This window comes from Perognathus longimembris, chromosome 7 (genome assembly GCF_023159225.1).
Source record: "Perognathus longimembris pacificus isolate PPM17 chromosome 7, ASM2315922v1, whole genome shotgun sequence".
Lineage (NCBI taxonomy): Eukaryota > Metazoa > Chordata > Mammalia > Rodentia > Heteromyidae > Perognathus > Perognathus longimembris.
In genome coordinates this window covers 35,184,761-35,211,275 of record NC_063167.1, presented here as the reverse complement: position 1 = coordinate 35,211,275, position 26,515 = coordinate 35,184,761, and the positions used below count along the sequence as shown (strand labels likewise).

The window sequence follows — 26,515 nt, the reverse complement described above, 5'->3', positions numbered from 1 at the left end:
GTGTCTTTATAAACTTGTCAATGATGCAGTTGGCTAGGAATTGAATTTAGTGGCTGGGTCTATACAACATGCATGAGAGTCATCAGTATACAGACTATTTCCAAGGCATGAAACTAACATGAGATTCCTAAGAAATGAATGAACTAGAACAGAGGCCTGCACCACCTCAGTGCTTAGAAGTGTGGAGATAAGAAATCAGCAAGAGATCATGAGGGAGAAAGCAGCCAGTAAGTAAGAGGAAGACTTTGAGGGCTAGGAACTCATGACTGGATTTAGCAACCTTGTGACTGTAGCACTAGCAAGAGCAGATATGAGGCAGAGATCAGGACAAAAGCTGACTGGAACCAATTCAAGAAAGATGTGGGTGAGAGGCAATGGTAATGTTGAGTACAGATAGGTCTTCCAAGGCAGCATAGCTATGCAATATGCCATGTGCTCTACAAGCTTGGCAAGAGAATTCTCACTCAGGGTGGTAGTGCACAATTGCTTAGAAAGCTGAAGTAGGAAGACTGTGATTCTGAGGCCATCCTGGCTATGTAATGAGTTCTGGACCAGCCTGAGCTATATGAGGAGACCAGTCTTTAATATCTGGGGTCTTGGAGGCAGGTGAGAAATTCTCTTAATCCTTACATCAACTCTATGAAATAGGTACCACAACTCATGCCCATTTGCAGTAAGAAAACTGAAGCTCAGAGCTGATGGTGTGGCTCAAATGGTATGGTAGAGTACTATGTAAGAGCAAGGCCCAAATTTGTCTAATTTCAAAGCCTAAGATTAGCAGCTCTATGATGGAGTCTCCTCAACTAGGAAGGAAACGGCTTTGACCTACTCATTTCCAATGAGTCACTGGTTCTTTAGCAAGGTTCTACAGACTGCTCTAAAAGCAGTCCTTATGGAGAACAGAGACAATTCCCGTTTTCCCATAGCCTTTTGTGAACTTGTCATTGCTTCATAAATGAAGTCACTACAGTACTGACCTGAGTTAAGAAGCACTGATCCTTTGCCGTTCTTTACATCCACTACCCAAGTGGCTTCTTTACCCCCAGGGCCATCCTTTACCTTGAAGGCAAAAACACCACCAATTTTCTTCACAAATTGTTCACCTTCCTGGAAAGAAAAAGTAACACTGGGAGTTACATGAAGTCTTTCTCTCTCTCAGGTCTTTTCTCTAGCTAATTAATGTTTAAAGTGTGTGTGTGTGTGTGTGTGTGTGTGTGTGTGTGTGTGTGTGTGTGTAAAATCAATCTTTTTTTTGGCCCAAGACCAGCACTTGGAACTCCATATCTGACATTTTCACTCATTGGCTGGTGTTTTACCACCCAAACCACAACTCCAGCCACTTACTTTCGGATCTTGGAGAATGACATCAACTTAAGATACAGAAAACATAACTTCAATTCCCTATTTCTACAGATGAGTTTCCTTTCTGCTTTCCTTCCTATCTTCTTCTCCCCTTCACTCTCACTTTGCCTTTTTGAAATGTTGACAAGCCCAACACTGTTCTAGACATAAAGGATATGGAAGCAGGAGTCAAGAAAGTGATGAGCCAGGGCTGGGGATATAGCCTAGTGGCAAGAGTGCCTGCCTCACATACATGAAACCCTGGGTTCGATTCCCCAGCATCACATATACAGAAAATGGCCAGAAGCGGCGCTGTGGCTCAAGTGGCAGAGTGCTAGCCTTGAGCGGGAAGAAGCCAGGGACAGTGCTCAGTCCCTGAGTCCAAGGCCCAGGACTGGCCAAAAAAAAAAAAAAAGAAAGTGATGAGCCAGTGGCTCATGCCTGTAATCCTAGCTAAGCTACTCAGGAGGCTAAGATCTGAGGATGACGAGTCAAAGCCAACCTGGGGAGGAAAGTCCCTGAAACTCTTATCTCCAATTAACCACGAGAAAACACGAAGTAGCACTGTGGCTCAAAGTGGTAGAGCACACTAACCTTGAGCTGAAGAGCTCAGGGACAGTGACCAGGTCCAGAGTTCAAACCCCACAACTGATGAAAAAAAAGGAAGGAAGGGAGGAAGGGAGGGAAGGAAGGAAGGAGGGAGGGAGGGAGGGAGGAAGTTAAGTGATGACAATTCTTTGTGAAGAAACTAGGAGCAGATGGTAGGCCACACAGTGAGAATATGACAACTGCCTCAGATACTTTGCTTATTTAGGGGGTGTAGTATGGTACTGGAGGTCTGAACTCTGAGCCTGGCACTTGTTAAGCTGGTAGTGTACCACTGAGTCATGCCTACAGCCTGACCAAGCTGGGCACCTAGGTACTCAAGAGGAGTATCTTATCTCCAATTATCTACCAGAGAACCAGAAGTGGCTCTGTGGCTCAAAGGGTTAGAGCACTAGCCTTGAGTGAAAAAGCTCAGGGACAGAACCAGGCCCTGAGTTCAAGACCCATGATCGACCAAAAAAAAAAAAACTAGCAAATGTTGATAAGTAAAAAGAAAATATAAATCATAATTTTAACAGAGAAAATCACAGTACATATCACATATTTTTTCTTTACACATACAGTCTATAAATTGGATTAATGTAATGATCCTCAGCACTGTGCCAGTTAATTATCCTTCCAAATATTGTAGATTTAAAAAAACAAACAGGGCTGGGAATGTGGCTTAGCGGTAGAGTGCTTGCCTAGCATGCATGAAACCCTGGGTTCGATTCCTCAGCACTACATAAACAGAAAAAGCAGGAAGTAGCACTGCAGCTCAAGAGGTAGAGTGCTAGCCTTGAGCAAAAAGAAGCCAGGAACAGTGCTCAGGCCCTGAGTTCAAGCCCCAGGACCAGAAAAAAAAAAAACAAAAAACAGGATCTTGTATATTGCCCAGACTGGTCATGGACTCCTGGACTTGAGTGAACTTCCTGCCTCAGCCTCCCAAGTCGTTTGAATTACAGGTGCATGCTACTAGGTCCTGCTTCCTCATAATTTCAAATAGCAGAAAAATTATAGACAGGGCTGGGAATATGGCCTAGTGGCAAGAGTGCATGCCTCGTATATATGAGGCCCTGGGTTCGATTCTTCAGCACCACATATATAGAAAACGGCCAGAAGTGGCGCTATGGCTCAGTGGCAGAGTGCTAGCCTTGAGCAAAAAAGAAGCCAGGGACAGTGCTCAGGCCCTGAGTCCAAGGCCCAGGACTGGCCAAAAAAAAAATATATATATATATATATATAGACAGGTACCAAGTGCAAGTGGTTCATACCTGTCATCCTAGCTACTCAGGAGGCTGAGATCTGAGGTTCAAAGACAGCTGGGGCAGGAAAGTCTATGAGACTCTTATCTCCAATTAACCACCAGAAAACTTGCAATAGCATTGGGGCTCAAAGTAGTACAGTGCTAGCCTTGAGTGAAAATCTCAGGGACAGTGCCCAGGCTCTGAGTTCAAGCCCCAGGACTGACAAAAAAAAATAGATAAATGTCAGATTTTTCTAAGTGAAAAATTGTCTTAATTTGGACTCCCTTAAAAAGATACCATTCAAAAAAACTTAATCACTGGTGCTGGTGGCCTATGCCTATAACCCTAGATACTCAGGGAGGCTAAGATCTGAGGATCAGGATTCAAAGCCAGCTGGGGAAGAAAGGCTGAGAGTGACTTAGCTCCAATTAACCACTAATAAGCTACAAGTGGAGCCTTAAAGCAAAAACGCTCGGGAGCAACACCTGGGCCCTGAGTTCAAGCCCCAGGAACACACACAAAAAAGTTAATCATTGGGCATACTTATATACCTAACTCCTTCAATGTTGATAAAAAACATATAAGTATTTGGACTAGCATTAACATTAGCTCACTGAGAGGAAAAGGCAGCTGCAGTTCATAAAGGTTAAGAACCCTTCAGATTATTCTTTGTACTGCTGCCAAGGAATTTATCTGACACATTCCACTAATATTTTTATGCCTAAATTTCATACATGGTCCCCACAGCAACAGGTAAAACCTGTCTTTAGGTATCACTGAGGAATCCTCACAATCTGAAGAATATTTGTTTTTATCTCTAGCCACCTTTGGTTCTAACACTGATCATTTGATTACATGTGTCAAGCTGTCCCTTCACTTCACTGTGCCAAGGGAAGGCTTTTTTTTTTTTTAAATCCTAGGGTTTGGACTCAGAGCCTGAGCTCTGTCCCAGGTTTCTTTGCTTAAGGCTAGCACTTTACCACTTGAGCCACAGCACCACTTTCATGGGAGGAAGGCTTCTGTTTCTATCACTTGATGGTCCTTTAGGCATGCATCTATGTTTCTTGTTAAGGCTGTCACTTTTTTCTGGAAAAAAATTTCCATGTATCTCTTCCCATTAAACAATATGTTCCCTTCCTTGAGGGCAGGAACATATAGCTAATAAGTAGTGACACTCAAATTCAACTCCAGCTTCTTTTTTGTTGTTGTTGCTGTACTTTTATTTTTTCAGTATTAGGATTTGAACTCAGGACCTTCATGCTTGCTAGGCAGGTACTCTACCACTGAACTATTCCTCCAATCTCTTTTTGAACTGGTTATTTTTGAGATAGCATCTCACTTCCTGGCCTATGATCTTCCATTTTACACTTCTTACCATAGCTAGGACAGGCATGCACTACCATACCCAGCTTCTTTCACGGAGATTAACAGTCTCACAGACTTTTCTGCCAAGCTGGCCTGGAATGGATAGCACTCATAATCTCAGCCTCCTGCTAGTTTAAAATGACAAACATGCAGTACCATGTCTAGTTCTTGGTTAAGAAGGGGATCTTAGCCAGGCGCCCATTGATCATGCCTGTAATCCTAGCTACTCAGGAGGCTGAGATCTGAGGACCACAGTTCAAAGCTAGCCCAGGCAGGAAAGTCCATGAGATCCTTATCTTCAACTAACCTCCAGAAAACAGGAAGTGGCAATGTGGCTCAAGTGGTAGAGCTGTTGTGCCAAGTCGCGAAACCACCACCAAGAAGACCACCGAGACTCAGACATTCCGAAATGCAAAAGCAAGGCAAGGCTTTATTTAAGCGAGCTGCAACTCGGGCCTCATCCTACCCACTGACACAGCGGAGGTTAGGAGGGAGCCTTGAGCTGCGATTACACAGGGATTATAAAGGCAAAAAACAAAGTTACAACAATCAGGTGTTCAAGCAAGCAAGATTAGGACACAGGTACAAATCTGATTGGCTCAGGGCTCGAGGCATTCTGGGGGCTGTCAGAGTTAAGCATTCCCAGTGGTTAGAGTTCTTGACCAACTGGGCCCTAATAAGCTTGTCCTGGGTTTGCTCACAGGGCCTGCTTATCTCAGGTTCATGTGGTAAAGTGGGGTTCACGTGGTAAAGTGGGACCTGACTTCAAAGTCTGGCACTTCAGAGCACTAGCCTTGAGCTGAAGAGCTCAGGTACAGTACCCAGGCCCAGAGTTCAAGCCCCATGACCAACAAGGAAGGAGGAAGGAGGAAGGAGGAGGAGGAAGGAGGAGGAGGAGGGATGAGGAGGAGGAGGAGGAGGAGGAGGAGGAGGAGGAGGAGGAGGAGGAGGACGAGGACGAGGACGAGGACGAGGACGAGGAGGAGGACGAGGAGGACGAGGAGGAGGACGAGGAGGACGAGGAGGACGAGGAGGACGAGGAGGAGGACGAGGACTTGTAAACTTTTTGCATTGGGATGGTCTCAAACTGTGATTTTCTGGATCTCAGCCTGACAAGGGATTCTCTGAGCCACTGACACCCAGGATCCTGGGTTGATTTAATCCCAAATTCAATTTCATTCCATACTGTAGCTATAAGTCACATCAGTACTTTCAAACTTGAATATATCAGTATCTGTCACCATAGAAAGTTTCAGTTGTAGGGGCTTGTGGGGCACTAAGCCAGTTTCCTCTGGGGCCAGGGGCCCATACATAACAACTTGAGGATGCACTGTGTCATCTCATGTGCAGTATCTCGGAATGACAGCCATGAGCACACAGCAACAAGTCGGTGCAGGAAAACACCAGCAAACATTGAGAAAATACTTGTATACGCCAAGAGAAACTGCTGCCTCCTTAAACAGATGGAGATTCATTTGCACTCGCTATTACTTTTCAGACCCAACAAAACCCTCCCATAAAATCACATCCCTGGTTGATAAAACATTTTCATTTGTAGTGGGAGTGAGAGTTGGTAAGAAAAAGAATGAGGAGGAGGGAGAGAGTTAAAAAGAAAAGAAAATACAGTTGTGAAACTGGAGCTTTAAGTATTAAGAAAGTTCCAAGTGCTTCCTTATGGAAAGAAACGTTTTTTCTGAGTAGGGAAAAGGTCAAGGAGTAGGTCCTATGGTAAACTTAATAGGAACAAAAAAATTAATGACAGACTCAAAGAAAGGCAATGGAGTATTGCTAACACATGTAAAAGTAGAAATAAAATCCCTTGCCAGGCTGCCTTTGCTAATGCAGAATGTGCATGAATTGACAAAAGATTCCAAGACTTCCACTTTCTAGTGCTGCAAACACAGGAAACCGACAATCGTGGGAAGAGAAAAGAGATAAGAGATAAGGTTGATGGGGTTGAGGTTATGAAAAAGAAAAGAATTAACATGGAAGCAAGAGGCATACCATTGCAAAGCTAAAAGTATAATGCAAAATAAAACAGCACTGCTTTGTTAGTCCCAATAATGACATTTTCAGTGTGATCCATCTATGGCTTTACTTCAGACCTCAAATAAATAATCTCTAATCTTATTTGATATTTTTTATAGACTTAAGTTGAAAAAACTTTTAAAAAATTAGACTACTCATCCATGTCCACCTTCAATTCCAGTGGACACTTATTGTTAAAAGATGTTCAAAACACATGAGGGAGATTGTTTTTTTTGGGGGGGCAGGGGTCATGGGGCTTAACTCAGGGTCTGAGCACTGTCCCTGAGGTTTTGTACTCAAGGCAAGCACTCTACCACTTTGAGCTACAGTACCACTTCTGATTTTCTGGTGGTTAAATGGAGATTAGAGTCTCATGGACTTTTCTGCCCAGGTTGGCTTTGAACTGTGAACCTCAGATCTCAGCCTCCTGCTAGGATTATAGGCATGAGCCACGGGCACCTGAAAACTGTCTCTACTGGGAGTTTGGCACATTGTATTAAATGTAAAAATATATGTCTAACTATCAAAAAAATTAACTTCCTTCATTATTTAAACTAAGTTGATACTAATATAAGTTCTTTTTAAAAAGGTAAACTGCAGTGCATGCCTTACTTACAAAATTTCAATACAACCTGATATTCATGATTAAATTATTTGTGATACATATGCAAGCATGTACTATATACAGAAAAGGATGGTTAGAATCTGTAGCGATGGCCATGCACATTTTGTCAGCAGAAAACAGCAAGTAGCCTCATGAAGATTTATACCCAAAGATGACCTCCTGACAACCCTGGGCCAGTGCCCTGGCCTACAGCTATCAGCCCAGCCCTGCCCCATGTCAGAAAGATGTGTAATTATTATGTAAGTCCTGGAAATGCTGTTCTTTCATGTGACATCAGCTGTCTTCCACCCACAGAGCAATCGCCTTAAATGTTAAGAAATCCTATATCCTACAAAATAAGAGAATTGGCTTTTCACTCTGACAGGAGTAAAATACACAGGTGAAACTTCATGAATCCTTTGGTTTATTTCAGCCCACTCTATTCACCTTATCAGATATGTACTTTAAATTGTGATCATGGCTGTGAAGGTGCCTTGTATATGGTCTCAAAGCTAAATCAATAATGAAATCCCCTAAGTGAAATATATACCACATTTTTCCAGGAAAGAGTCTCTTTTCAGAGTTACTGTTAAGATTATTTTACTGTTTTTACTATCCAAACATAATTATGGCTGAGTGCTAGTCATTCATGACTATAATCCTAACTATTTAGGAGGCAGAGATCTGTGAATCACTCTTCAAAGCCAGCCTAGGCAGAAAAGACTGTGACATTCTTTTTTTTTTTTTTTTTTTTGGCCAGTCCTGGGCCTTGGACTCAGGGCCTGAGCACTGTCCCTGGCTTCCTTTTGCTCAAGGCTAGCACTCTGCCACTTGAGCCACAGCGCCACTTCTGGCCGTTTTCTGTATATGTGGTGCAGGGGAATTGAACCCAGGGCCTCATGTATATGAGGCAAGCTCTCTTGCCACTAGGCCATATCCCCAGCCCGACTGTGACATTCTTATATCCAATTAACCACTAAAAAAGCTAGAAGTAGAGCTGTGGCTGATGTAGTAGAGCCACCACCCTTGAGTACAAAAGATAAGGGACAGTGTCCAGGCTCTGAGTTCAAGCTACAAAACTTGCATTAAAAACAGAGAGGAGGGCTGGGGATATAGCCTAGTGGCAAGAGTGCCTGCCTCGGATACACGAGGCCCTAGGTTCGATTCCCCAGCACCACATATACAGAAAACAGCCAGAAGTGGCGCTGTGGCTCAAGTGGCAGAGTGCTAGCCTTGAGCGGGAAGAAGCCAGGGACAGTACTCAGGCCCTGAGTCCAAGGCCCAGGACTGGCCAAAAAAAAAAAAAAAACAGAGAGGAAAAAAAAAAAAAACAACACCTAATGATGGTCCATAAAAAGAGTACAGCCCTGTAATGGTGGTTCATGGCTATATTCCTAGCTACTCAGAAGGCTGAGATCTGAGGATTGAAGTTCAAAGCCAGCCAGGGCAGGAAAGTCCTTGAGACTCTTATCAAGGGTACTAAGCTACCACCTGAGCCACAGAGCCACTTCTGAGGATTGAAGTTCAAAGCCAGCCAGGGCAGGAAAGTCCTTGAGACTCTTATCAAGGGTACTAAGCTACCACCTGAGCCACAGAGCCACTTCTGGCTTTTTCTGTGGTTAAGTGAAGATAAGAGACTCACAGACTGTCTTGCCCTGGCTAGCTGGGAACCTGATCCTCGGGTCTTAGCTGCTTAAGTAGCTACACTTATAGGCCTGAACCCTATGTGCTTGGCTTAAAATTGTCTTTGGTTTTGGTTGTTGTTGTTTTTGCCAGTGCTGGGCACTCAGGGCTGGGCACTATCCCTGAGCTTCTTTTGCTCAAGGCTAGCACTCCACCACTTGAGCCTTTGCTTACAGCTTTTTGGTAGTTTACTGGAGAAAATAGTCTCACAGGACTTTCCTGCCTGAGCTGGCTTCAAACTGTGATCCTCAGATCTCAGCTTCCTGAGTAGCTAAGATTATAGGCATGAGCCACTGGCACCTGGCTAATAAGCTTTATTTTTTAGAATGAGATATAAATTAAAATCTAATTTGAAAAGACAACTATAACTGATTCCTTTTTAGAAAAGATTTTTATATCATCACACTAAGGTTCAATTGAAATATTCTTAGGAGCAATTTTTTTTTTTTTTTTTTTGGCGCCAGTCGGACTCAGGGCCTGAGCACTGTCCCTGGCTTCTTTTTGCTCAAGGCTAGCACTCTGCCACTTGAGCCACAGCGCCGCTTCCGGCCATTTTCTGTATATGTGGTGCTGGGGAATTGAACCCAGGGCCTCATGTATACGAGGCAAGCACTCTTGCCACTAGGCCATATCTCCAGCCCCTCACCCTTCACTTTTGTGCTTTGTTTTTGAGATATGGCCTCACTTCCTATCCAGGCATGCACCTGCACTATGATCTGCCTATTTTAGCCTTCCTATTCTACCTGGGATGACAGAGATAAGCAACTACACCCAGCTTCTTTTGATTGAGATGGACTCTTAAGAACTTTTCAGCTTAGGCTGGCCTGGAGCCCTGATCATCCCAACCTCCGCCTCCCAAGTAGTTGGGATTACAGGCATGAACCACCACTGGGTTGGCCCACCCAGCCAAGAGTGTCTATTTTAAAAAGTACTTATTATAGTTTTTTAACTCACATCTGGAGATTTTAACACTCATGAAATGCAATCTTACTAGAATTGTAAGGGAGCCTAACAGACACTTAGAAACCTAAAACAAGCTCAATACTTCACAACTTAACATTCATTTTTGACTTGCACACCTGTTGTCAATATTGGGCACCTGTGTCCACTTCCTAACCTCAAGACCCCATAATATTTTACACAACTCTTACCTCTTCAAGCTTCTTCTCAATCTCCTTGAAGACAAGGTCTGCCTTGAACCCACTCCCTGCAGAGCTGGTAGGTGCAGCCTCAATCTGATATGTTCTAAAGAAAGCGCAGAAACAATTGGTTTTTATTCATTGAATCACATAGGTAAGAGTTCTTGACATTTATAACACAGTAGTTTTCAAGAACCCTAGGAACAGAGATGTTGCAACTCCTGTCTAAATAAAATTCTTAGTCATCATATAGAACAATTAAGCTTTTCTTCCTTCATTTCCAATATATTGAGTAAGTTGAAAATACAATACACCAACGAAGCTACCCAGATGAAACAGGTTAGCTTAGTGATCACTAACAAGCACAAAATATAAAGAATATAGTTAGTATAAAGAAAACAAAGCAGGTTAAGAGGATTCAGAGCAGGATGTATGTTAGGTTTGCTACTTTAGATAATGGTCCAAGAAGGCCTCACCAGAGAAGAGACATTTAAATTAGATCTTAAACTACGTAAATAAGCTAGCCCTAGGGTGATTCAGATAATTCTAGCCAATTCTAGCCTGGAGGAGTTTAGGTATAAAGACTATAAGGTGCAAAGAAGCTTGGCAGTTAAAGAAAATATTAAACCAGTACTGCTAGAGTAGAAGAAAAAGGTCAGAACAACACAAGGGGCACATAGCAAGTCCCTTTACAGGTCATAGTCAGAACTTTCCATGTTTTTGTTGCTTTTGTAGCACTGAGCTCAAGCTCAAACTCAAAGCATCAAGAATGCAAGCAAGTGTTCTACCACTGAGCTACACTCTCAGCTCTCCGAGTTTTGGTTCTAAGAGCTGGCTTAGAGTTAAAGGATAGAGATTATGCATACACAAGGCCCAGGAATGGATTCTCAGTACCACATAAAAAAAAGTTTCTAGTTTTAGTGCAAGAAAGAGAACAGTAGGACATGATCTACTTTACATGTTTTGAAAAGTAAATCTGGCTGTCAGCTGGAAAATAGGGCAAGTGGGAAGTAGGGAGATCAACTGAAGCTACTACGGCAGTCCAGTGCACAATGGATGATGGGAATCTAAGCACAGTTTCAGAGAGTGGGAAGTAAGTAAGCAAAGATTACACTTTAGTTTTATTGTTCACCTGCAATGCAAGATCATTAATTCAACAAGTGTCTGCTCATTGGTTATGGAACCAATTCATCTACGAACAAAATCTCCACAGATTCTGAGGAAGAAAAAGACACTTTAGGCTGCTAAATAGTCAAACCTCCATAAGTTGGTGAAGGCAGGGACAGGACCAGGAAACAGCAGGAAGGAAGCACAGCAGCTGCTCCTTCAGCTCTCCTTCCTCCCAGCTTGCTCTACTCTCCTTTCATCTCCTCTTATGACAAGTACTTAGGAATTGCTTTGGCTAAGAGCATGGACTCTACTTATGCCAGCTAATGTCCAAAGGTTAACTAAAAGCAAGATTAAAAAAAAAAAAAGAAAAAAGCATACCTGTCTCCATGGTGAAGCTCTCCTTTGCCCTGAGCTACTCTCCCTTATAAACACTTTGCAGTGATAAAATCCTTAATATGAAGATAAAACTACCCTCCAGGAAGCAATCAATCAACCAAAACATAGTTTTCCCGGACTATACTATTATGTCTAAACCCTTACCACCCCAAGTCTTCCTCTATTTAAGATAAGTGGACAAGCTTTGTGCCCTCTTCTCTGACCTTCACCAGTACTGGTCTGTAACTGGCATTTATTGGAGTGAGTGGCCAGATCCTCTGAGTTGGGCTTCTTGCCTCAGACTCCAGTTACACCCACACTTCGACCCATTTCTTCTTTCCCTTCCCTTTCATTCCTCTTGACAGTTCATGAACATCTGGTGTCTGCTTGCTCTATGCCAGGCAAGACATGTTGAAGCAAATAATATAATGGTGAACCTGTCCTCTGGAACCCCATTATTACAGGCTTCTAAAGCAGCTGATGGTGAAAAGCATGCCATAGGCACAAAAGGAGAAAGTCCAGGTGGGAGGAAAATCTATATCAAATGCTGTCCAAAGGTCGAGCACCCACTGGATTTGGCAACATGGAGGGTCCACGTGAACCCTGACAAATCCAGCGGTGAAAGAAGTCAATGGCAGTGGACTGAAGAGTGATCAGAGCATGGAAGTGGAGCCAGCTCCGAGGGGATGAAGTGGTCTCTGGAGGGGAGCATGTTCTCAAGGGAGCACATGCTGGTCTGGGAGGGGGGAGATAAAATGGCACCTTCCACTAATCTCTTCAAGAAATGTAACACTGCCTGCTAGATATGGGCATACTGGATCCAGTAACTTTAAAAAACTCTTTTTATAATTTTTTCAATTATATTGAAATGCACACAAAATTTAACATCATATTTATTTTTCCTTTTTTTTTTTTTTGGCCAGTCCTGGGGCTTGAACTCAGGGCCTGGGCATTGTCCCTGAGCTTCTTTTGCTCAAGGCTAGCACTCTACCACTCGAGCCACAGCACCACTTCCGACTTTTTTTGTTTATGTGGTACTGAGGAACTGAACCCAGGGCTTCATGCATGCTAGGTAAGCACTCTACCACTACGCCACATTCCCAGCCCCTCTTACTTATTTGTAAAGGTCCAGTTTAGTTGTATTAAACATATTGAAAACATTTCATAGCCATCCACGGCATCCATGCCATCCACCTGCTAACTTTTCTCATCTTGTAAAATGAAAACTCTGAACGGTACAACTGTTAACAGTAATTCCCTGTTACGGGTGGCAACCACCATCAGTGTTCTGCCTTTCTGATTGTGTCTACCCTAAAAATTTCATATAAGTGGACTCATATAGGATTTGTCTTTTTGTGACTTGCTTATAACACAATATAACGTTCTTGAGGTTCATTCATGTAGCACAGAATTTCAAGAAAGGTTTGTGTGATTCTAAGACATGATGCATGTAATAGCAAGGCAAGTATGCTTGATGATAGTAAGGATCCAGGAAAAAGGAGATGGAAGGGCTGGGGATATAGCCTAGTGGCAAGAGTGCCTGCCTCGGATACACGAGGCCCTAGGTTCGATTCCCCAGCACCACATATACAGAAAAAGGCCAGAAGCGGCGCTGTGGCTCAAGTGGCAGAGTGCTAGCCTTGAGCGGGAAGAAGCCAGGGACAGTGCTCAGGCCCTGAGTCCAAGGCCCAGGACTGGCAAAAAAAAAAAAAAAGAAAGAAAAAGGAGATGGAAGGAGAGGAATCTTAAGGTGACAGGATGGGATCTAGGATGAGGAGACTGATGACAGAGAGGATCAAATGGGAAGAAATTCCAGACAGGTCTATCAGTCTTGGAATCAATGGTAAGGGAATCTGGGTTTAAGGACTTGATTCTCTCAAGGAAGCGTAAGGGAGTAGGGGGTGACAGAGTCCAGGTGGAAAGTCTAAGAAGTTAGAAAGGGAGCCTACTAGAGCAATCACATCAGTGTGAGCCAGTAACGCAACCTGAGCAACACAGCACACAGGGCAACTTCAGGTTTCCATGGCTTTGCCATTGCTGTTCCTGGTTCTAGAATATCTCCACTTGATCAACTCTGTCTCTCCAGTCAACATACAGCCAGAAACTGGATGTTTATAAAAGAAAGTTTAGTGATGATGACGCACACCTATAATCCTAGCTACTCAGGAGGCTAAGATCTGAGAATCTGTTCCAAGCCAGCCCGGGCAAAAAGTTCATGAAGTGTTTATCTCCAATACCACCAGAAAACCAGAAGTGGTGCTGTGTCTCACAGTGGTAGAGTGCTAGCCTTGAGTGAAAAAGCTCAGGAACAGTACCCAAGCCCTGACTTCAATCTCCATAACCAGCAACAAAAAAGAAAAGAAGAAAAAAAAATTATATAAACAGTCCCCAACACAGAATAGGCATTTAGTATATACTAACAAAGTAGAACAGAAAATCCCTTCTCAATCCTTTTCCATTTGAGAAAGAATTATCTAGTTCACCACGTTGGTTTAAAAAAACAAAAAAAACCTGAATGAAAGCTGGGTAGTGGTGGCTCACATCTATAATCCTAGCTCCTCAGAAGGCTGAGATCTGAGGGTCACTGTTCAAAACCTGCCTGGGAAGAAAGTTGGTGAGACATTTATTGCCAATTAACCACCAAGAAGCCAGAAGTGGAGCTGTGGCTCAAGTGGTAGAGTGCCAGCTTTGAGTGAAAAAGCTAAGTGACAATGCCCAGGCCCTGAGTTTAAGCCCCAGTACTGGCGTGCACACACATACACATACACAGAGTGAACAAATAAACTAAAATCAAGTGGCCACAACCAGCTCTCTACAAGCTGATTTCATTTTATTGGTGGTCCAGTTTTTTAACATTTAAGTGCCATTGCGCCCTTCTGCAAACCTGCCACATAGTTGTATATGATAAAACAATCATTGGTACTTTTCACAGTACAAAGTATCTTGGTTGTGTGGCAATGTCCAGGCAGGGTCCCAAAGGTCACAAATCTCTTTATCTTGTTTTGAAAAGCTTGTCAGGCTATGGATTAACCAACTTTCAGTCTAGATTTGGAAAAAGGTTATGTAAAGTATTATCAATATTTTCTGAAACCCTCCCTTGAAATTTACATCTTGAGGGGCTGGGAATGTGCTTTAGTGGCAGAGTGCTTGCCTAGCATGCATGAAGCCCTAGGTTCGATTCCCTAGTATCACATAAATAGAAAAAGCCAGTAGTGGCACTGTGTCTCAAGTGGCAGAGTGCTAGCTTTGAGCAAATGAAGCTCAGGGACAGCACCCAGACCCTGAATTCAAGCCCTTGGGCTAACACCCTCCCCCCCCCAAAAAAAAGGTGAGGTACATGGCTTTAATATCAGAACTCAGGAGCAGAGAGTTTAGAGCTTGAGCAACATAGAGACACTAAAAATATTAGCTAATTTAAAAGGGGGGCTAGGTGAGGTGGCACAAGTCAATGATCCTAGCCACTTGGAGGCTTATGTAAGAGGATCACTGATCATTCAGGCTAGCCAGAGCAAAACATGAGACCCTATCAGAAAGGTAACTAAAGCAAAAAAAAAAAAAAAGCTGGGGTATGGCTCAAGTGATAAAGCCTGTCAAGCAAGCTGGAGGCCCTGAGTTCAAACCCTAGTACTGGGAGAAAAAAAAAAAACACATCCTTACAATAAATACCCTAATTTTTAAATTGTCAAAGGACCTAAATAGCTATTTCTTCCAAGGATAATACACAATGGGGAATAAGCATATAAAAAGATGGCCACTGAGGAAATAAAAATCACAGTCAGATACTACTTCACATCCATGTAAGACTGCTTAAATAAAGATGATGAGAACTGGACACTAGTAGCTCATGCCTATAATCCTAGCTACAAACGAGACCGAGATCTGACAATCCCATTCAAAGCCAGGGCAGAAAATTCAAGATACCCTTGTATCTTCAATTAGTCAATAAAAAAACAGAAGTAGAGGTGTATGGCTCAATTGGTAGAACGTTGGCCTTAAGCACAAAAGCTCAAAAACAATACCCAGGCCCTGATTTCAAACTCCAGTACTGGCACACAGACAGACACAGACAGACAGACAGACAGACACACACACACACACACACACAAAATTGCATATGCCTCAACCAAGGACTAGATAAACAACCTATGGTTCAGTCCATACAATGAAGTAATATTGCTCAATAAAAAAAGAACAAATAGCAGGACATGGTGGTAAACACTGGTAACCCAGCACTCTGTAGGCAGAAGCAGAACTGAGAATTTGTGTCTAGCCTGGGAGACATAGCAAGTTCCATGATAGCCTGGGCTACATAGTAAGATCCTGTCTCAAAAAAAAATTAAGAAAAGGAGTAAATCATTGATAAGATAAGATGAATGAGTCTTAAATACATTATGCTAAGTGACAAAAGTCAGACATAAAGCATTGTTGAAAAGGGAAATCTACAGAGGTAGAAAACAGATCTGTGGCTGCCAAGATCAGAAGGTGGGAAAGGGCTGAGTGACAGGTACACAAGGAATCTGGAATGAGTGATGAAACTACTCTAAATCTTGATTGTGGTGGTAATTATAACACTATCCAACATATGCATGTCAAAACTTGAAGAAATACACTAATTAAGGTTAGTCTTAGCCAAGAGTTGGTGGCTCACGCCTCTAATCCTAGCTACTAAGAAGGAGGAGATCTAAGGATCAGTTCCAAGCCAGCCTGGCAGGAAAGGCTAACCACCAAAAAACTGAAAGTGACATTGTGACTCAAAGTGGTAGAAGCAATAACCTTAAGCAAAAAAGCTCAAGGACAGCACTCAGGCCCTGAGTTCAAGCCCCCAAACTGACAAAAAAATAGTGACTCACACTATAAGTAAATTGTACTTTAACAGGGGGCAGGGGAGGGGGGAGAAGCAGAAATCAAAGTGAGTTCTAGAAATAGGTTTCATTTAATCTACCACAAATAAAATAGGCTCCTTTAATCTACCACAGAATGCAAACTCATCCATTTCTATTGTAATAGCTCTTGACTTACATAAAAGAACATTATGTTATAATATACAGCCAATATTCATGTTTAAAAATCCTAGCTACTAGGGAGGTTGAGGATTGGAGTTCCAAGCTAGTACGGGCAAAAAAGGTTCTTATCTTCAATTAACCACTCAAAACTGGGAAGTGGCACTATGGCTCCAAGTGGTAGAATGCTAGTCTTGAGCAAAAGAGCTCAGAGACAGCACCCAGGCCCTGAGTTCAAGCCCTGTGACCAACTAAATATATAAATACATAAAATAAAACTGGTCTAGTTAAGGGGCTGGGGATATGGCCTAGTGGCAAGATCGCTTGCCTCGTATACATGAGGCCCTGGGTTCGATTCCCCAGCACCACATATACAGAAAATGGCCAGAAGTGGCGCTGTGGCTCAAGTGGCAGAGTGCTAGCCTTGAGCAAAAAGAAGCCAGGGACAGTGCTCAGAGCCTGAGTCCAAGCCCCAGGACTGGCAAAAAAAAAAAAAAAAAAAAAAAAAAAAACTGGTCTAGTTAAGTTTAACTGCAAACAAATGCAATGGTCCCAGCACTTAAACATGACCTTTCCTCTTCATTTCATGGCCCTGTGGTAGCACTAAACATTTCTTCCCCACACTATTTAAACAGCCTCCTAAGAACTCTTGGCCTCTGGTCTCTCCATCTAACACAAAGTAACACCAGTCTGATCTATCAAACATATAATAATATATAGGTGTTCTATCATTAAGCCTATCAAAAGGATCAGTAATAGATCAATTTATTTTCAGCCATTAACATATCAGCTGGATTTTTCTTCATGCTTCTGCCTCCCCAAAGTATCAATCTTGGGTAATCTGAACAATTCTTTTTTTTTTTTTTTTTTGTGGCCAGTCCTGGGGCTTGAACTCAGGGCCTGAGCACTGTTCCTGGCTTCTTTTTGCTCAAGGCTAGCACTGTACCACTTGAGCCAAAGCGCCACTTCTGGCTTTTTTAAATATATGTGGTGCTGAGGAATGGAACCCAGGGCTTCATGTATGCGAGGCAAGCACTTTACCACCAGGCCATATTCCCAGCCCCTAAATGATTCTTTTACCCAACTATGTAGTCTCTTAAACATCAAAGAACTATGAGAATTTCACACTTAAAATAGATTCTCTTGCCTGGTGTTCATAATTTTCTCCTCTGAGAAAATGAGATAGCTATATTAATCATGCAGACTATGGTGGCTCTTTATAATTTGCTGTTTGCTAGGGGTTTTGAACTCCAAATATGAACTGGATGGAATTCTAGAGTCAGTATAGAATCAATAAAAATCAGACAAGAAAGTATGAGCCATCATCTTTTGAAGCATTTACTCACTATAAGAGAAATCCTAGGAGTAGAAGAGGTCATAGTCTTAAGCCTCAAGAAACCAAAACTAGGATTAGGTTCCAGAAGTACAAAATGCTGTGAATAAAGGGAAAGGATACTTAAGATGGATCTTAATTTTTACAACAGAAGTTATATTCTGTGCAGATATTCTGAGACAGAAGAAGACACAAAAGAACTTGTAGGATATTAACATAATAAATTCTGTAAAAGTAGTAACATGTCCTTTATAGGTGATGTGAATAAACTACTAAATTATTAAACTAACTTATTACCAAGGAGAGAGAGTTAGTATTAAAGGCTAAGACATGCTTTAAAAGCATATAGAGGAAAAATAAAGACAAAGGCATTCTATTTCATTCCCATCTGCCTGCCTAACCTCCAGTGAGGTGAGATACTAGATTGCTAGGTATTCCAGAAAAAAAAAAAAGGAAAAGAAAAACCAAAAGGCTGGATACAAAAAAGTTCAGTATAAAAGAGAACAATTAAACAAGGAGAAAAGTCGATTCTTTAGTGGAAGATCTGACCATGTGTGCTGACAGAGGAAAAGGAGCCAACCAAGGTAGAAAGACAGCAGGACTCGAAGGAAGAAGTGCAATACATGTGGAGTGGAGCGTGTGCACTGGGACTAGAAGCCCAGGATAGGGCCAGTTGGATCTTGGTGAGGAAAGGAGACAGCTCCTCCCGTGGGTGCCCGGGGGCCCGGGGGGCTGGGCAGAGGGCACTTGGGGCCCCAAGGTTGGGCAGGCATTCAGCAAGGTACGAAAACAAGTCTGGCAAAGGTGAGGGCTTTCCCTGACGCGCCTGGAGCCAGAAGGCCAGCCGGGGGGACTCCGGCCCCGGCTCCGGGGCGAGCCCCTCTCGGGCCGGGACAGGTGGGGCGCCGACGGCCAGCTGGCCAGCCCTGCGGCCGCGGCTAAGTGAGGAAGCCCCTTCCCCCCTCCGAGTGAAGACAACCCCGAAGGCGTCCCCGGCTGCGGAGACATGGGAAGACGCAGGGGGCAGAAGGCAGCGGGGCACGTACCTGGCGGCCTCCGGGAAGCCCATCCTGTAGAGCGTGACGACCACGGCGCCGCCGAGACCCAGGTTGTGCTGCAGGGCCACCTTCGCCCGCGGAACCTGCCTCCTTCCGGCCTCGCCGCGCAGCTGCCAGCAGAGCTCAGCGCACTGGGCCAGGCCTGGCGAGTCGAGCACAGAGCGGGCAGAGGGCCTGGCTCAGGGGGCGTGGCTCGGGGCGCGGCCAGCCTCCGGCAGCTGCCCCAGCCAAACTTCAAAGCACTACAAGTCGAGCCCAAGCTCGCCTCAGAAACTTCTCTAAAAGCCAGAAAGAGGCTTGCCACAGCACATCTACCCTCCCCCCGCCCCTTCCTTAGTCTATGCGATGGAACAATGTATCAGGTTTACAAATTGCCTGAACTTAGGCCGGGAGTATGGCCTAGTGGTAGAGTGCCTGTCTCACATACATGAAGCCCTGGGTTCAATTCCTCAGCACTACATCTATAGAAAAGGCCAGAAGTGGCGCTGTGGCTCAACTGGTAGAGTGCTAGCTAGCCTTGAGCAAAAAGAAGCCAGGGACAGTGCTCAGGCCCTGAGTTCAAGCCCCAGGACTGGCAAAAAAAAAAAAAAGGACTTCAGCTAAATAAGCATTTAAGGCACCAGGTGCCAAGTTCAGAGAATACAAATTATATTCAAATCAAGTTCCAAACCGTACTTATGACAAAAATATGAAGTCTGTGTGTGCTATTACCTGTAGCTCCCAGTGGGTGTCCCTTTGAAATCAATCCACCACTAGGATTGATGACCCACTTTCCTCCATAAGTATTATCTCCTCTATCAACCAATGTTGCACCTTGCCCTGCAGAAGGAAATACAATATTCGCAAATGTTAGAAATAACATTAGAACAAAGGCCAAGCATTTTTTTTTTGTCAGTCATGGGGCTTGAACTCAGGGCCTGGATGCTATCCCTGAGCAATTTTGCTCAAGGCTAGTGCTCTACTACTTCCAATTTTCTCGTGGCTAATTGGAGATAAGAGTCTCAAGGACTTTGCTGCCCAGGCTGTCTTTGAACCACACCATCCTCAGATCTCAGTCTTCTGAGTAGCTAGAGATGTGAGGTGTGAGCCACCAGCACCCAGATGGCAAACATATCTTAACAGCACACCAGGCTGGGAATGTGGCTTAGTGGTAGAGTGCTCACCTAGCATGCATGAAGCCCTGGGTTCAATTCCTCAGAACAACATAAACAGAAAAGGCCAGAAATAGCACTGTGGTTCAAGTCGTAGAGTGCTAGCCTTGAGCAAAAGAAGCTCAGGGATAATGCCCAGGCCCTGACTTCAATCCTCAGGACTGGCTAAAATAAACTAAAATAAAGCTGATAATGACTAAAAATATCACAGTCTAGATTTATTTCAAAAGGTTGAATCCATAGCTGACAGGACTTAAAGGTGGGTTCAGTGGGTGCTGTGAAAGAGAAAGAAGGCTTAATTAATAAATTAATTTATGCTGCATTGGTGTTGGAGTTCAGAGCCTTATGAATATAAGAGAAGAAATTAAATAAAGATAAGACTTATGAAGAAATCTATGGCTTCTAGTTTGACCAACTAGAAGATAGAGAAGATCTATGAAAAGGAAGAAATCTGGAAAATATTGAGAGTCAACTCTGAATCTGGCTTGAAATGCTTATGAGATGAAGACAAAAATACAAAAACTGAAAGGCAGCTTATGAAGCAGCAGAGCTAGGAATATGAACTTGAAAGTTACCTTCATATATATGCTGGTGGTGAAGAGTTAAAGTAAACCCCATTTTCAGGCAGCCCCCATTTTGTTGTCTGTTTAAACTTTGAGTAACCCAGGCCACCAATTATCCCGGCTGGCAGGACAAGCATATTAGGGCCCAGACGGTCAAGAAACTCCCTGCTTAACTCTAACCGCCCCAATGCCTCGAGCCCTGAGCCAATCAGATTTGTACCCGTATCCTAATCTTGCTTGAACACCTGATTGCTGTAACTTGGTTTTTTGCCTTTATAAGCTCTGTGAAATCTCAGCTCGGGGCCTTCCTCCTAACCTCCGATGTGTTGATGGGGAGGGCAAGGCCCGACCTACAGCTCGCCTGAATAAAGCCTTGCTTTTGCATTTCGGAACGTCTGGCTCTCGGTGGTCTTCTTGCTACTTGGGCATAACAGTGGGAATCCGCTTTGTTCCCATAACTCAGTGTTGCTCCCATGTTCTCAGGAAAACTTCACCCCTGACCTTATCCAAAAGTGCAGGACTGTCGGTGTCAAAGGATCCCCCTACCTTAACACCCCAAACAGGACAGTTTGCACAATAAACCAATCCCCAATAGGACAGGACAAAGACATTCCAAAGATCTCACCTTCAAATGTATAAAAACCTAACCCCCTCCCTCACTCCCTGCTCCCTGTGTCTCTGACCCTAGTAGGTGTTGCATGGAATTCCTCTTCAGCAGTGATTAAAGCTTGTTCTGGTCTGTTGAGGTCTCTGCCTTCTTTCTTTCCTTTCATCAGCTTGTTCTTTCCTTGATACATGCCATGTTACCCTGAGACACACTGGCTTCAAGTTCTGCTCAGGCAGCCTATGTTCCCACGATGTTCCATTCCCACTACTGACAGCACTGAAAAACACTGAACACAATTACCCAAGGAGGAGCCCAGAGACAGTGAAAACCCGGGGCTGTCACTGCCCAAGGATTAGTTCCCTGTAAGTTTACTCTGGCTCTCTTAGCAGCTTGGCCCAAGGTGAACAAAGTTTGAGAACCACATAGCAGCAAGGGCAGCACAGGTAACAAAAACTCTAAAAGGATCCCTTTCTTTCTAACCAAAACAACCAGTAAAAGAAATAGGCTGAAGAGTAAGGGAAGAAAGCCACAGTGGAAAGAGCAAAAAAAGAAAAGAAAGAAAATCTCCAATTTGTGTACAAGTATCAGGTTCACTTTTTATTTTATTAACTTACTTTAAATATATATATATATACATATATATATATATATTTTACTATTGGGGCTTGAACTCAGAACCTGTGCACTGTCTCTCTTTGGTTGTTTTGTTTTGTTTACTGTGGTTTTGAAGAGTCTCATAAACTTTCCCACCCCAGCTGGCTTCAAACTGTGATTCTCAGATCTCAGCTTTGAATAGGATTACAGGCATGAGGCACCAGTGCCTAGCTCTCTTTGCTTTTAATCCTTTTAGGGAACTGAATCCAGGGTCCATGGCACACTAAGCAGGATTTCTACCACTTCAGTTTCTGCCTCCAGTCCTCAGGGTAACTAACTCTTGAGCTAAGGATGCATACAATATTTCCTATCTAGCATAGCAATAGCTCAGAGAAGTGAACAATGATTTAAGCCACCATCCTCAGAAGACAAGACAGAACTTGTCACAACAAATTGGGCTGATTGATTACTAAAACAAAATCAATGTCCTTCAGAGCGCCTACAAAGCATAATATCTCTCCTGTCCACAATACCAGCCAAGAGGACGCCATGTACTAAGAATCAGAAGACTGCAACCAACTGTCACAGAGGAAAGGCCATCAATAGATATAAAATCCAAGACAGGGGGCTGGGAATGTGGCTTATCAGTAGAGTGCTTGCCTAGCATGCATGAAGCCCTGGGTTCAATTCCTTAGAACCACATAAACAGAAAAAGCGAGAAATAGCACTGTGGCTCAAGTGGTAGAGTGCTAGCCTTAAGCAAAAGAACCTCAGGAACAGTGCCCAGACCCTGAGTTCAAGCCCCAGGACTGGAAAAACAAAAACAAAGACTGAAACAGACCAGATTGTGGGATTATCAAGGCCTTAAACATGTATCAGAACTACAAGGTAAGTAAAATTATTTTCAAACCACACTAGAAATGCCACAAAGATATGTGTTCTCGGCAAAGCAAAAGAATCTAGAAATGGAAATTTCAGAACTAAAAATGAAGTATTTGGGCCAGGGGATGGCTCAAGGAGTAGAGTGCCTGCCTAGCAGGCAGTACCACAAAAAAGAAATCCCTTACTAGGGGCTGGGGATATGGCCTAGTGGCAAGAGTGTTTGCCCCACATACATGAGGCCCTGGGCTCAATTCCCCAGCATCACATATATAGAAAATGGCCAGAAGTGGCGCTGTGACTCAAGTGGCAGAGTGCTAGCCTTGAGCAAAAAGAAGCCAGGGACAGTGCTCAGGCCCTGAGTCCAAGCCCCAGGACTGGCAAAAAAAAAAAAAAAAAAAAAAAAAAAATCCCTTACTAGGTTTAAGAGCAGAATGAGGATAAATATGGAATCAATCAATTTAAAGATATACCAAAATCAAAGCTGTGTGCTGGTGGCTCACATTTATAATCCTAACTGCTCAGAAGGGTAGAATCTGAGGTTCACAGCCCAGGCAGAAAAGTCTGTAACATTTCTCCAATTAACCAGCAAAAAGCTGGAAGGTGTGGCTCAAGTGGTAGAATGCCAGCCTTGAAGAGGGGGCAGGGAGCAAGCCCAGAGTTCAAGCCCTAGTATTGGCATAAAAAAATAAATAAGGCCTAGGAATGTGGCTCAGTGATAGAGGGCTTGCCTACCATTCATGAAGACCTGGGTTCAATTCCTCAGTACCACATACACAGAAAAGGCTAGAAGTGGCACTGGGACTCAAGTGGTATAAAGTTAGCCTTGTACAAAAGAAGCACAGGGACAGTTCCCCAGCCCTGAGTTCAAGCCAAAAAACTGGCAAAAATGAAATAAAAGTAAATAAATAAAATAAAGATACATCAATGTAAATTGTCTAATCATATAATCAAAGAGAAAAAGAAAAACAATTCAAAAAGAAAAAGAAAAGGAATTTCAAAATGAATAGATATGTATTGCCTTGGGTTTGATCTTTACTGCTACTACACTCACACAGTTTCAGGTACCTATAGGATAATATCAACTTAATATCTGCTTCATTATAATCTCATAAAGTAAGGAAAAAGAAATTGGCACAGAACAATTAGGAACCACCATAGCAAATGTTTGTAATCCCAGCACTCAGGAGGCTAAGGCAGAAAAATTTCAACTTCCAGTTAGCCTCAGCTATGTATTGAAACCCTGCCCCTGAAAGAAGGAAAGGAGGTAGTAAGAAAGGAAGGAAGTAGGAAGAAAACCGAGAATAAGTTCAATGACCAGACTCCTCATTAGAATGGGCAGCCAGAAGATTCCATGCCGAAAGAAAACACCTGTCATCCCAAAATTCAAGGTCCAACAAAGATTTCCTTTAGAAATTTAGCTTAGGTGAAGAAAGTGTCTTAATAAAATGAAAAGATCCACCTCCAAGAGATCTATCTACCTTATAAGATATGCTAAAAGAAGGCTTTCAAACTAAAGGAAATGATTAAAGGATAAACTAGGGTCTTTTAGAATAAGAGCAACAGAATTTATTTATTTATTTATTTTTGGCCAGTCCTGGGCCTTGGACTCAGGGCCTGAGCACTGTCCCTGGCTTCTTTTTGCTCAAGGCTAGCACTCTGCCACTTGAGCCACAGCGCCACTTCTGGCCATTTTCTATATATGTGGTGCTGGGGAATTGAACCCAGGGCCTCATGTATACAGGGCAAGCACTCTTGCCACTAGGCCATATCCCCAGCCTCTGAGCAACAGAAATTATAAATACTTAGATGAATATAAAAAATTTTTTCTCTTAATGTCTTTAAAATATTTATGATGAATTAAAAGCAAAAATTCTATCATTATGTCCTCTGGTTTTCAGTATCACTAGATGCATATGACAATTATAGCATGAATGATGACATCAAGTGGTACAGTCTCAAAGGAGACCATGAAAGGTAAGTTCACATATCATAACTCATGCAGCAGAACTTCTTCCTTTTATTTTTTCTTTGCCAGTCCTGGGGCTTGAACTCAGGGCTTGGGCACTATCCCTGAGCTTCTTTTGCTCTAGCCTAGCAATCTACCACTTGAGCCACTTCTAGCTTTATCTGTTTATGTGGTACTGAGGAATTGAACCCAGGGCTTCATGCATGCTAGGCAAGCACTCTACCACTAAGTCACATTCCCAGCCCCAGAACTTCTTAACTGGAAGAAATTTTGACCTAAAGAGACTTTTTGGCAATGTGTAGGACCATTTGGTTGTCACTCCTGTTGGTGGAGATGTTGCTGACATTTTGTGGGTAAGAGAGCAAGAATGCTGCTGAATATCTTAAAATGTGCAAGCCTCATCACAAGAAAAATGGAGCGTAAAAGTCAACAGCACCAAGGTTAAGAAACCTGGTCCTGGGCTGGGGATATGGCCTAGTGGCAAGAGAGCTTGCCTTGTATACATGAGGCCCTGGGTTCCATTCCCCAGCACCACATATACAGAAAACGGCCAGAAGTGGCGCTGTGGCTCAAGTGGCAGAGTGCTAGCCTTAAGCAAAAGGAAGCCAGGGACAGTGCTCAGGCCCTGAGTCCAAGGCCCAGGACTGGCAAAAAAAAGAAACCTGGTCCTACAGCAGCCACCAGAAAAGAAAGAGCCAGAGCCAGAAACACAATATATAAATTAAAATAATATACATAAATACTCAGATAATGGGGGCTGGGAATATGGCCTAGTGGCAAGAGTGCTTGCCTCTTATACATGAAGCCCTAGGTTCTATTCCCCAGGACCACATATATAGAAAAAAGCCAGAAGTGGCGCTGTGGCTCAAGTGGCAGAGTGCTAGCCTTGAGCAAAAAGAAGCCAGGGAAGGTGCTCAGGCCCTGAGTCCAAGACCCAGGACTGTCAAAAAAAAAAATAATAGTAAATATTCAGATAATGTAAAAAAAGACAGGGGAAGAGAAACAGAAAAACAAAGGCACAGAAATAGGTAATAAAATGGTGACCATAAAACTTACATCAATAGATCAAGAGATTACATTTACATTCACAACATACATGTACCATAGAAATGAACTGTATGCAGAATATTCTTACAATGAAGACAAATAACTAAAAAACAATGCGGGAACCTGAGAACCCGCTGGGAACTATGACTTGGTACAAGAAGTACAATTGCACAAGAATGCCTGCTGCCAGCAGAAAACCCTAGTTATCTTGATTGCTAATCTTGGGTCTGAATAAAGAAAGGATTCTGAGTATTTGACCTTCTAAAGTAATCTTATTAAAGAAGTGAGGAGTGCCCATAGTACTTATCTTAGTGTTCTTCCTGAAATCCTTGTATCTGCCCCTTTCAATGTGCCCTTTAGTCTGTTACTAAAACTGCCTCAAGCAAGTCTCTAGCAGATCTGATCTTAGACAAAGGAGTTCAATCATGTCTATTGGTAAAACTCATTCCACCACCTCATAGGTGGTGGTATTACAAAGTATTAAAATATTGTGAAATATCACTGCATGGGCAAGCTTTCATCTGTTAGCATGGCATCTTCTGGACAGAAACATCAAACCATAGGGCAAAAATGTAAACAGACAGTTCGCAAAAGAAGATACATAAAGCCAGGCACTGGTGGCTCACGCCTGTAATCTTAGCTACTCTAGAGGCTGAGATCTGTGGATCAAAGTTCAAAGCCAGCCCAAGCTGGAAAGTCTGGGAGACTCTTATCTCCAAGTAACAAAAAAAAAGAAGAAGAAGAAGAAGATACATGAGTGGGGCACCAGGGCCTCACACCTGTGTAACACTAGCTACTCAGTATTCTGAGATCTGAGAATCATGGTTCAAAGGCAGC

The 26,515-nt window shown here is 43.1% G+C and overlaps 1 protein-coding gene across 1 annotated transcript in view; it reads right to left on the bottom strand.

Moving 5' to 3' along the window:
* Window positions 1-26,515, bottom strand: part of Scp2 (sterol carrier protein 2) — a 58,324-nt gene that overhangs the window by 7,723 nt on the left and 24,086 nt on the right. The window contains exons 11-14 of the mRNA XM_048351330.1: window positions 19,580-19,687; window positions 18,857-19,010; window positions 10,005-10,098; window positions 978-1,107 (exon numbers count right to left, since the gene is read on the bottom strand). Coding sequence (XP_048207287.1) covers window positions 978-1,107; window positions 10,005-10,098; window positions 18,857-19,010; window positions 19,580-19,687 — 486 coding nt within the window. The remainder of the gene's footprint in view (window positions 1-977; window positions 1,108-10,004; window positions 10,099-18,856; window positions 19,011-19,579; window positions 19,688-26,515) is intronic.